Source organism: Lepisma saccharinum, chromosome 2 (assembly GCF_977018435.1).
Source record: "Lepisma saccharinum chromosome 2, izLepSacc3.1, whole genome shotgun sequence".
Taxonomy (NCBI): domain Eukaryota; kingdom Metazoa; phylum Arthropoda; class Insecta; order Zygentoma; family Lepismatidae; genus Lepisma; species Lepisma saccharinum.
In genome coordinates this window covers 199,906,188-199,919,028 of record NC_139230.1, presented here as the reverse complement: position 1 = coordinate 199,919,028, position 12,841 = coordinate 199,906,188, and the positions used below count along the sequence as shown (strand labels likewise).

At 38.6% G+C, this 12,841-nt stretch overlaps 1 protein-coding gene across 1 annotated transcript in view; it reads left to right on the top strand.

The window, feature by feature from the left end:
- Positions 1-12,841, top strand: part of LOC145984256 (DNA excision repair protein ERCC-8-like) — a 57,173-nt gene that overhangs the window by 18,421 nt on the left and 25,911 nt on the right. The window contains exon 3 of the mRNA XM_083117861.1: positions 8,518-8,738. Coding sequence (XP_082973987.1) covers positions 8,518-8,738 — 221 coding nt within the window. The remainder of the gene's footprint in view (positions 1-8,517; positions 8,739-12,841) is intronic.

Genomic DNA, 12,841 nt, shown 5'->3' with positions numbered 1-12,841 from the left:
TTGTAGATGATAAAATTAATTTCTTAGATCTCAGAATTACGGGTAAGAAAATGAGAATGGGGGTATATCACAAACAGTTAGCTGGGGACCTGTACATCAATAAAGAATCGGAACATCCAAGTAGGGTTAAAAGGAATGTATACCTCAACTTCTTTATCAGAGTGTGTGGCCGTGGTGGCTCAGTCGGTAACGCGTCTGACTACCATGCTAATAAAGGTTCCAGGTTCGATCCCCGGCCGGTTCAAATCCGGGAACTTTTCTAATGTTGGAAGTGGCCCCGGCACCCACCCAGCGTCGAATGACATGGGTACCTGGGGGAAACCCTGGTGGGGGGGGGTAAAGGTGGTCAGGGGTGTGATGCTGATCACATCACCCCCACTCACGACTGGATCAAGAAAGTGTGGGGCGTTACTCCCATACCCCCTATACGCCTTCATGGCGTGGTGCTATGCACAGGGGAACACTTTACCTTTTTTTGTACCTTTACCTTTTTACCCCTACCCACATACTTCATTTTTCATCTGCTCAATCCTCAAACCTCTTGTCACCCGAGGACTGCTGGCATGTTCAATTACCGTGACATAAATATACTTTTTCTGTTTCTGATACTGTACATGGAAATGTTTGTTGCATGTGTTAATGAGACTATAATGATTTCACTAACTTTTCATAAAACATTCTGGATGTACTATCTAATTGTTATTTACAATATTTTTTATAGTCTTTGTAGCTGTTTTTTTTTTTCTTTTCTTTCCCTTCTTAGAGCCTAATAAACACCATTCAATGATCACGAGATAATTGTACTTTCACCAAAAGTAATTCTGATAACTACAAATTCCTTATGTACATTATTCTATAAAATATTTCTTTAAAATTATTTAAATCAGTTAATTAAAAAAAATCACCTGATTTAAAGCATGATATAAATCAACATGATTTAACTCAAAGCACCTTTCCAGATAGTACAACATGTGTTATAGAACGACTACAAGGGAAAGAAATCTCCGGCCAAAAGACTCCGTGCACCTTCCCCTCCACATGGAAGTATGATGCACAGAAGTCGTGAGTTTGTGCAGGCTCTTTTGCCTGTGGTTCCATTATAATGAAGGCACTGAAGCATCAAAATAATCGGTCCCGAGAACAAAAATGAGTGATCCAGAAACCCTGAACTTTTGCTTTCAGTATTTTCATTATGGAGAAATTTCAGTGAAAAATGCAGGACTCATCCTGGGGGTCTGGCACACCATGCCAAGAATAAAATAAAATTACATTTCCTTGCATGTCATTAAGAAAAAAGTTTGCCACATAAACTCTAAATATCTTGAACAGTGTATATTATTAATTGCCTCTATACATAATTACAACACCAACCTTATCATTTGGACATTTCTTAGGTTAGAAAATCTCAGGTTGGGAGAACGTATGAATAAACATTCTAGTTGGTGTTGATTTAGTTGAATTTTGCTGTTTTGTCCTTCACTTACCACACACACACACACACGAGATATGACTCAACCTCATATTTTATCCGATTTTTTTTTAACTGCCCCTCCTGTAAGGGGTGCCATTCAAGTTGTGAATAATATATATTTGCTTGCCATTCAACTCATTGAAGTTTTTATTATTTTTTTTAAGTAAAAATGTTTTAAACAATTACTTTACCCCTTTTTGGAACACTCCTAAGATAGTATTAATTTATGTGTTGTACACAGGGAAAAAGTAACATACAATGGCTGAAGAGCACCCTGGCAATGCTTTCTGCTGAGGCAAATTGAAGCTCTGTCCACCATGATATGAATGCCTGAAATTCCCAAGACTCATAAGAGCCCATGTTGGTTGTGGAAGCAATATTCCACCAAAAAAAGTAAAATTATATTTTAGTGGAGAACATATATTTTATTTTTAATTTGTTACTGTGTTTACATATACTACATAAATGCATGGATTTCTTTCTCTTGTGCTTCAATGTGACAGTTACAGGAGCATTGGAAATTATCGATCCGATGGTCAGGTATGGTTGTAAATGCACTCACTATGTAAAATTTGTGCATGAGTAAATTACAAAGGTGGACTCAGGGGTTTGATAGAGAGATCCTCTAGGGGGCTAGAGAAAATATAGAATTGACTAAACTTGTGGACTCACATAAAAATGCATTTTGAGGGTAAAAATTCACTTTATCATAGAGTATTGATTTTTCTGTTTGTGACTGTAAACAAATTTGAGTTTTTGGTTTTACGTCCACTTTATGCACAGTAAAGTTAATTGGCACTTGACCTAAAGTTTAATGTGGGATCCGAACCACTTGAGCCTCCACCTGGTATCAAACCCGTGACCCCTTGGTTACAAGGTGACAACAACACCACTATGCCATCGAGGAGATCCTGGTAAACAGGTTTGTTGATTGATGGGATGGTGTGCCCATGCCCTGCTCTCTGTGGATTGGACCTGCAGTTGAAAGCAGTGAACGTGGAGATCAAACTATGGAGATGTAGTCCGACCGGTAATTAAATTTTGGACACCTTAAGCACAAGCAGTAGCATTCAAGTGAATTTTTAATAGAAAGAATATCAACGTAAATGGGATATACGACTTACTTTTCTACTAACGGTACAATATGTAACCATCTTGTCATGAATCTGACCTCTTTTTTTTTTTCTTAACACATTCGGGTCTGGCCTCATAATACAGCATTTTTACCTTTGGTCTGCGGTTTTTGGTTGTTTTTAAAAAAAATCATAGAAAAAATATTTTTAATTTGTTTTTATTTACCACACATTTCTTAAATCTACAAAACTTCCTTTTTTGAATGAACAAAAATTTGTTAAATTTTCTTTTAATTTTCAGACATTTTTGAATATTTTTTTCAGCAATGTTTTGTGAAAAAAAGTACAACATTGTAACAAATGTTAATATAGAGATATTTTATGTTCGTAATCTGGAAATTTCAATAATTAACTAAATAAACTATCAATACATCTTTTGAATCTTGCATAAGAATACTTCTTATGTGCACATAACAAAAAATAATTACGGATTACAGGTAATTAGCTTTTGTATGAAAAAGTGGCTGCAGGACAGGACCAGACAATGTATCAGTTGGTTCTGCGTCATCTGTAAAAATTAAACAAATATATAAATAAACTAAATAAATAAAATACATTTTTATTTGACATACACTATACAAAATAATAAATGGAAAAACTAAAAATACATCAGTGCATGTAGGAGAATCAAGCAAGAGGCAAGATGAATAGACCCAAAAAAATTACCTCTTCTCACTTCATTCATAAAATACTAGAGTTTGCAACACTGTTTATATTGTCAACAATTAATTATTATGAATATAACCTACCTTCCAAATCTTCAAATTCATCTGCATCATCAAAATTGTTGCTAACTTCAAACTGAGGCGGAATCCTCATGCAGAATTTCCGCTATGCAGTCTGGATCTAACGATGCCATTCTAAATAATGCAACGTACATCAACCCGACAACAGTCGCAGGTGCGGGATAAAAATAGCACATGAGTCACCTAGCGGTCGGAATTTCAACATTCATGACATGACGAAGTACGAACATAGCCCGTAGTTCAATCGGCGAAGCAATTGCATACCACAGGATGGGCTATGCCCGTCGTTCGTCCACATTGACTTTAAGTGCACTGCAGGCTATGCCCGTCGTGAGACCCCAATGTGTTAAGCACAATGGGTATTGGAAAGTTATAGCCTCATCAACCCTCTAGGTTCTGCCACTATATTCATGTACATGTGTGAATTTTACATAAGGGTAATAAGTGACCATCAGAACAATAGTTTCCAATGATTCCATCACTGTTATAATGGAACAGAAGTGCCATCAAACCCACATACTATTTATGCCAATATAATATTTCAAATGCGACTTTTGATTTCTTGCAATTAGTAAAGAGTTTAAGAAGTGCAGCATTGGAGGCACATAGTGGTTCGGATCCCACTTTAAGCTGTAGGTCCAGTCCCGATTAGCCTTACTGTGCATAAAGTGGATTTAAACACACCAAATCAATCAATCAAGAAGTGCAGCATAAAAAAACAAATCCTATGCAAGCAACATATTAGAAATAAGGTATATATATCCACCTGTTCTTCACTGAAACACTATTTTCTGGTGTTGAATATTTCTGCTACTTTTAGCATGGGTTCTTGTGTGGGTGGAGCTTTACTTTCCCTCAGCTGGGAGACTCCTTCTGCCACTGTGTACGTGGATTCTATCTCATTGATTGTACTGCATCAGTGGGAAAGACACTAGAATGCAGGGATAGCAACAATGAAAAGGAAAAAAAAGTGTGATTTATATCAAATATAAAGTTGTAGATAAGAAATTGGTTTTAATTCATTTTTGTGATATTAATGTTTGCTCAAGAAAGTCAGTTGCACAAGTTCACCTGGTATAAACATACAGGGTGTCTCATAAGTAACAACGCAAACTGACACAGGTGAAAGTGCATGATAATAGAAGCAAAAAATCTCAGTAAACATGGGTCTGCAAACCAGTCATTTTCGAGATAATTGCAAATGTGTGATTACAAGCCACCACTGACTTCATTGTTTGTAAACGTCGTCCTAGTTGGTAAAATGCTAATAATGTGTGCGAATGTGTGTTTACAAGCCATTATTGATTGCATTTTGTAAACACTCATTGTGCGGTCTGAGGTTTGCTCTTTGTTTACAAAACAGAATATTTCCAAGAGGTGGCGTTGTAATCAAACAGAACATTTCTGAGAGGTGGCGTTGTAATCAAACAGAACATTTCCGAGAGGTGGCATTGTAATCAAACAGAACATTTCCGAGAGCTGGCGTTGTAATCAAACAGAACATTTTCTGAGGTGGCATTGTAATGAAACAGAACATTTCCAAGAGGTGGCATTGCAATCAAACAGAACATTTCCGAGAGGTGACATTGTATGGATACAATCAGTACACAGTCTAATCGTACTGTGGGAGTCACGTCAGTTGTGCTGAACTGTGTAGTAAAAATGGAACCTTACAGCAACGAAGAGTATGCGGATATGCATGTTGTGTATGGTTTGGCTAACGGCAATGCACAGGAGGCTGCACGCTTGTACCAAGAAAAATACTCTGCTCAAAGGCACCCCGAGAGTCGCACATTTACTAGGATACATCAGTGCCTCAAAGAACATGGGAGCTTCGAACATGGGAGCTTCGAACATGGTAGGAGAGCAGGTAGACCTGCACACTCCAGGAACCCCGACAAGGAGAATTGCCACACAAGTGCCGGTAAGCCGCAGTAGTGTATGGAGAATTTTACATCACAATTCACTCTACCCTTACCACCTCCAATGAGTTCAGTGTCTCAGTGATATGGTTTGTTTTCCTAGAGTGGATGCAACAACAGGTTTTACTCAACCCTCGTTTTGCAAGTAACATTTTATTTACAGACGAAGCGGGGTTCATACGCGATGGTATTTTTAATTTTCGTAATTCTCATGTTTGGAGTGTAATAAACCCACATGCTGTTCATGTCATGAGGCACCACATCAGCAAGTTTTCTCATTGAATGTGTGGTTAGGGGTACTAGGTGATCATCTCATTGGACCACACATTCTTCCAAGAAGACTCAATGGACTGAGGTACCTTCGGTTTATTCGGCATGATCTTCCACGATTGCTTGAGGATGTTCCCCTTGATCCATGTCGGAGTATGTGGCACATGCATGATGAGCACTGGCACATTTTGCTGCTACTATGAGACGACATCTAAAATATCATCAAAGATGGATAGGTTGAGGCGTGCCTGTACCGTGGCCTCCAAGGTCACCGGATCTAAATCCTTTGGATTTTTGTGTTTGGCGTCACCTCAGAAGCGTAGTTTACAACACTCCTGTTGACACAGTTGAAGAACTGGAACAGAGAATTGTACATGCTTGTGACCAATTCCGAAATGATCCGGGGGTGTTCGAAAGAATTCAAAACTCAATGTGGAATCGTATACAGTATTGCATCCAGATGGAAGGACAACACTTTGAACACCTCCTTTAACAGGTATGAGCGTACAGTAATTGTAATGTAGAGATACGCACTAGTAAAGTAGTGCTGTATTCCTTGTTAAAGTAAGTAGAATGTTCAATAAAAGCAATGATATCTCCTGATTTTTCATACTGTATTATTGGTATTTTACCAACTAGGACGATGTTTACAAACACTGAAATCAGTGATGGCTGGTACCCACACATCACACATTATTAACATTTTACCAACTAGGATGACGTTTACAAACAATGAAGTCAGTGGCGGCTTGTAATCACACGTTCATGATTATCTCGAAAATGGCTTGTTTGCAGACCCATGTTTACTGAGACACTTTTGCTTCTATTATCGTGTACTTTTGAAACACCCTGTATATAATCATAATTCATCCTCATCATCACTAAATGTACAAAAACAGTGTTCAATAAACAAATAGAAATGCAAAAATTGTGTGTGTCCATATAAACAGTTTAGTCAGATTCAGTGTATATGTAGGAGTTTTTCAGGTGAGTAATCCTCTATAGAGTGATACCTCAGTAATTTTATGTTCCCTGACTTTTAAATTTCCCCACATTATACGTGGGTGACACTAAAAGTTTTTTGATGCGGCAAAACTGATTGCAGCAATACATTGCCTCTAGGATATGTTGAAGTTAGTAGTCTGTGAAGTGTGATAATGCTGCAGAATTTATAGTTGTTGATTGTTGTGTGCCAGAAATTAGTCAATTATTGTCGTGTGTGTACAGTAAAATGGATTTAACATGGGAGCACTTCAGAGCAATGATTTTTTACGATTTTCGAGCAGGTTTAACGCATCAGCAATGTTATGAAAGGCTCCGAAATGCATTTCAGGAGGAAGCCCCATGCCATGCGACTGTGTTTAATTGGTTTTTAGAATTTCGACGTGGACGTCAGAAACTCAGTGATGAATTACGTGATGGTCGTCCTGTGACAGCAACTTCTCAAGAAAACGTCGACAGAGTGCGTCGCATGATAGAGGAGGATAACAGGGTGACATATGCAGTTATTAGTGCAACACTGGGTATTGGTATGAGTCAGGTTCAAACGATCCTGCATGACCGCCTTGGTGTCAGGAAGCTCTGTGCCAGATGGATCCCACACCATTTTACTCAGGAGCAAAAGCAGGCACGGGTCACATGGTGCATGAAAATGCTGGACAAATTTAACCAAGGACAATCAAATGCAGTGTATGACATCGTAACAGGTGACGAAACTTGGGTGTACTGTTATGAACCCGAGAGCAAACGGCAGTCGCCGCAGTGGATCTTCCCGGATGAAGACTCACCAACAAAAGTCAGGAAGGGACGAAGTGTTGGCAAACAAATGGTTGCCACTTTCTTCAGTCGGACGGGCCATATTCAAACAGTGCCGCTACAGGGACGTCGGACCGTTAATGCTGAATGGTACACTACGGTTTGTTTACTGGAGATCGTATGGAAAGTTCATGAAAAACGCCTACGAAGTCGCATTATTGTGCATCAAGACAATGCACGCAGCCATACAGCAGTACGAACAATTGAATTCTTCAAAGCCTCCAACATCGAAGAAATGACTCATCCTCCTTACAGTCCCGACCTCGCCCCTTGTGATTTCTTCCTGGTAACGCGTCTGACTACCATGCTAAAGGTTCCGGGTTCGATCCCCAGCCGGTTCAAATCCGGGAACTTTTCTAACGAAGGAAGCGGCCCCGGCGCCCACCCAGCATCGAATAACATGGGTACCTGGGGGAAACCCTGGTGGGGGGGGTAAAGGCGGTCAGGGGCGTGATGCTGATCACATCACCCCCACTCACGACCGGATCAAGGAAGTGTGGTGCGTTACCCCCATACCCCCTATACGCCTTCATGGCGTAGTGCTATGCACAGGGGAGCACTTTACTTTTACTTTTTATCCCTAAAATCAAGGATACATTGAGAGGTTCTTCATTTCCTACTCCCGAGGAGGCAGTCATCGCCTTCGTTCAGTGCATTCAAGAGGTGCTTGTAGATGTGTGGTCCCAGTGCTTTCACACTTGGTTTGAGAGGATGAACAAGTGTATCAACTGTCATGGAGAATATTTTGAAAAATTATAGCATTCATACTTTTGGTCTCCAGTGTTTTACTTGCGCGTGTCTAAAAACGTTTAGTGTGACCTATCGTACATTCAATCTTGATGGTCCCAACATAATTTTGTTTTTATAAAATGTTCCTCAATTTTACATTTTCCCACATTTTAAGTTTTTTCAATCTGGTTACTTGCAAGACTTAAAACTGAGGTTCCACTGTATCTCTATCCCATGATTCAAAATATGTTGCAATGAAAAATATAGTAAAAAAAAATTCTCAGTGAACAGGACAAGTTTTTAAGTATTTTGCAGCACTGTTATTGATAGTGTGAAAGTGATGGAAAGTATTCTTGCATGATGAGTGTTACCCATTTTCTTACATAATTGAACAATTACAAGCCACATTTACATTGTGTTTTACATTTCAGGAGTTCTTCTTTGCGTTTGAATGATGAGTTTGGCGACAATTCTAGCTGTGAATGTGTCCAGTGGTTTCCCCATGATCCAAGTATGTTTGCGTCCAGTGGGTTTGACATGAAGCTGAGGCTGTGGGATAGCGACCGATTAATTTCTGTTGTAAGTGCTTCATTCCAGGAACAAATTATGAATCATCATATGTCACCAAACATATCACAGCCGCTAATTGCAGGTTAGTTATGGTACTTAGTTTATTATATGTGTAGCTTTATGATGTCAAGTAATCCATATTTTTTTAATTTTTTTTTTTTTGTAACCTGAGGGCTGACAGCCAAATGGGATATCTCTCAATGAGTGCTTTCCATATAACTTCTAAAACGTGAATAAATATCATTTGAAGATCTATAAATGTGAAGATGATGATTTTACATTAAAAACATGGGTCTCTCAGTCTACCACGGTTCCTATTTGCTTCAAAAGGGAGTCTCTTACATCACTACAGACAATGTTGGCGTAGTGGTTATGTTAACCATTTTGCAAAATATTGTGTGAATTGTATTGATTTATTGTTGAAACACAGTTCCTTGACACCCCACAAAGAAAAAGGAACCCCTTGATTGATCAATGACTTCTTTGATTATGGTACCATCATTTCATACTAAGTTGCACAGAGGGAAGTTTTGTATTATCTTTACATTTTAAAAAATATGTCCTTTAATGACTGTGGTACGAAATCAGCTATATAAGGGCCTCCTTCACCTTACTCCATCCTCGCAGCATGAGGTTTCTGGGGCGCTTATCGCCACCACTGAGCAGAAGCATTCAAACCCCAAATATAAAGTTTTTTTTTTATGCTAATACTGATTCCTGCTAGTCAGAGAATGGCTATGACGCTTGTGTGGATAAGGCAACTAACAAACCCGATAAGTTAATGATAGTTATTTGGAAGCGCGTGGTAAATATATCCCTGTTAGTGCCTATTCCAAACAAGGGTCACAAACACTTTTCGACGCTACGTTTCCGTTGAGTAAACAAGTTCCAAAACATGTAAACCATCAACAGAAAGGCAACGTCGCGTTCCGCTAAAAGCAGGAATCCGAGGAACGGTCAAAATCACGAAGATTCCGTTCCAATTACTACTATGCTTATTTATATTGTCAACAGCAATGTTCCTGTAACAAATGTTTACGTCAAAAAATACTTATTCACTATTAATTCACTTAATACTAATTGATCAAACAGACTTGCTTATTTTAACAACCATCGTAATCTTCAAAAAAGGAAGCAAAGAATAAAGGGGAGAGAGAGAGAACAGTCAAAAGTTGTAAAAATGACTTTAACCATTCGAGGACAATATCCTGGTTCCTATTCAAGAAAACATATTTATACGTATGTACATATACTGCTTTTCATTCAATGTGTTCGATTTAACTCTAACAGAATGAAGTAAAAGATAAAGGAAAGAAGACTTCAATTTTAACCTCCTGTTTATTTCAACAATTTCAATCTGTCTTGACTTCCTAATAACACGTGAAAACTTATTACATGACCCTCAACTTCTCATTTTAAAAGAGGGAGAATATTCTTTACAAAAACGAGTACAAGGAACAAGTCCAATTGAAAATTCAACGTTTCAGTAACTGTATTGCTTAACAAGAGGCAATGCAATGCCAATAACAATCTACGGAGGTATTCCGCAATAACAAATGAGTCCTTAACATCTACGTACAATCAAGTATAGGTACCCCCACATGTACATATGTATACTTATTTACTTTGCATGGCTTTGAAGCTACTGCATAAGGTGTTCCGGGGATATGATTTATTAAAAGTGAAAAAAGGTAGAAAGAATTAGAAAAAGGGGCACATTGTCATTTGACAAAAATTTGATTTTAAAACTGTTACTTCTTGTCTTTTCGCAGGGTCTACACAGCAATTCCTTGCGTAATAAAAGTTTATTTTCTTTTGCCACAATCGATTATTCAAACTCCAAAAAGGGGCATGAGAATAGAGAATTAATCGGTCTTTCTTTAGGATTGGACGGTTATACGAAATATTGGAGTAGAAATGTTTAATGCTTCGTGTTGGACGTACTTTCACTTAGTATCATTCTCAGTTCCGAAAATGCATGCATAAATAATTAGAGTTCACTCTCCGAAAGCACTGTACCAATATATTCGGCACGTTAATTTACATCCAAGTCAAAAAGGGGTAGGAACAGTAATGTATTGGAGAAAGAACTCCGAACACACAGCTCGTCGAATAATCACACAAAAAGGGAGAGTAATCGTACAGTTCAAACAGGGCAAGTCGGAAACAGGATCAAAGAAATCTACAAACGTCCACTTTACCTTGAAGCAATCCTTCTGATGGTCCTTATCACAATCGCAAGCACATGGCATGGATTACGTAACTGCATTCGTGCGGCTCTTCACGACTCTAGAAATCGTGGCTTCCAAAGTTGTATTCCAATCTCACCATTGCAAATGCGTGGGCGAAGGAATTGCGTACAGGCAAGGCGACCCTGCTCCGCTGCTAGCTGACTGTATGTGTCTGTTTCGAAGACCGGATACGAACTGTGTTACTGACGATTGGGAATCGTGCAAGAAAAAAAGGAAAGGGGGAGGGGAGAGTATAGTTTAGCGTATCTACGACAGATGGCAGCACCATCTAAATGTCGTAGCGCTATCGTATTTTGCGGTAGAGAGTTTATATCAATCTCAATGAGTGCTTTCCATATAACTTCTAAAACGTGAATAAATATCATTTGAAGATCTATAAATGTGAAGATGATGATTTTACATTAAAAACATGGGTCTCTCAGTCTACCACGGTTCCTATTTGCTTCAAAAGGGAGTCTCTTACATCACTACAGACAATGTTGGCGTAGTGGTTATGTTAACCATTTTGCAAAATATTGTGTGAATTGTATTGATTTATTGTTGAAACACAGTTCCTTGACACCCCACAAAGAAAAAGGAACCCCTTGATTGATCAATGACTTCTTTGATTATGGTACCATCATTTCATACTAAGTTGCACAGAGGGAAGTTTTGTATTATCTTTACATTTTAAAAAATATGTCCTTTAATGACTGTGGTACGAAATCAGCTATATAAGGGCCTCCTTCACCTTACTCCATCCTCGCAGCATGAGGTTTCTGGGGTGCTTATCGCCACCACTGAGCAGAAGCATTCAAACCCCAAATATCAAGTTTTTTTTTTATGCTAATACTGATTCCTGCTAGTCAGAGAATGGCTTAAGATTAATAAAGTTAGGAAAATCTATTCCACAGCAGAAGAGATGATAGAATGTTTTGTCGAATAATTAGGTTTTAAATAAAAGAGAAAGGTATCGCACTGTGCCATAAAGACACATTTAGGGGATGTGGGAATAGATCCACACACATTCTTGATCTTGGAAAAATTGAAGGTGATGTGATCAGCACTACGTTCCGGCCACCTTTACTCCCCTGGGTTTCCCTCAGGTATTCATATTTGAAGCTAGTTGAGCCGTGTTATGTGGAGACAATGCCTGCAAAATTCCAACCTTGCATCACCCACCTCAAGAATCGAATCCGGGTCTCCAGTGTGGCAGTCAGATGCCGTACCAACTAAACCTCCGCAGCACTTAAAAATTAGGTTGTGGCTGAGACATTTTAATACCCAACGTCTGTTACAGACACAGTGTAATAATACAACATAATAAATAGTATATTATTTGAGAGATTTTCAATCATATTTATTTCACTCCAACTTTTTCTACTTGTCATTTTCTTGAACCTATATACACATGGTGCACCACTATAATACTCAAATTTCACAGTGTGTAGAGAACATCAAGGCGAACAACTTTTTTTGGTAACTATTTGCTCATCCTGTTCTTGTATTGATGCTACAAGCCATCGAAAAATGGCATCTTCATGCAGTCCCAATTAGCTTCATGGTTGCAAATGACATTTATCAGGGTGGCAGACCTGGCAAACCAGGAAAAATCAGGGAATTTGAGGTCTCAAAAAAAGTCAGGGAAATGTCAGAGAATTTTGTCTTGATCGACTTTTTTTTTATTTAGTAAGATATTGTTATGGAACTGTACACGGGAACAGGAAATCTTGTTGCTTTTGGCCTCAACGGCGCCAGAAACCAGTGATGGCAGGAGGAGAGAGAGAGAAATTTCTGGAGTGGCAGAAAAATGTATTAAGCCTAATTAAGAGTAATTTTATTACTCTTCTGGCTCATTTCACCTTATTTAATGTAGCAGTGCTTACGAAGGTTTTCTTTCATCATCCTGACAACTCGTTTCACACAAGTTAACATACGTTTATAATGACATTGC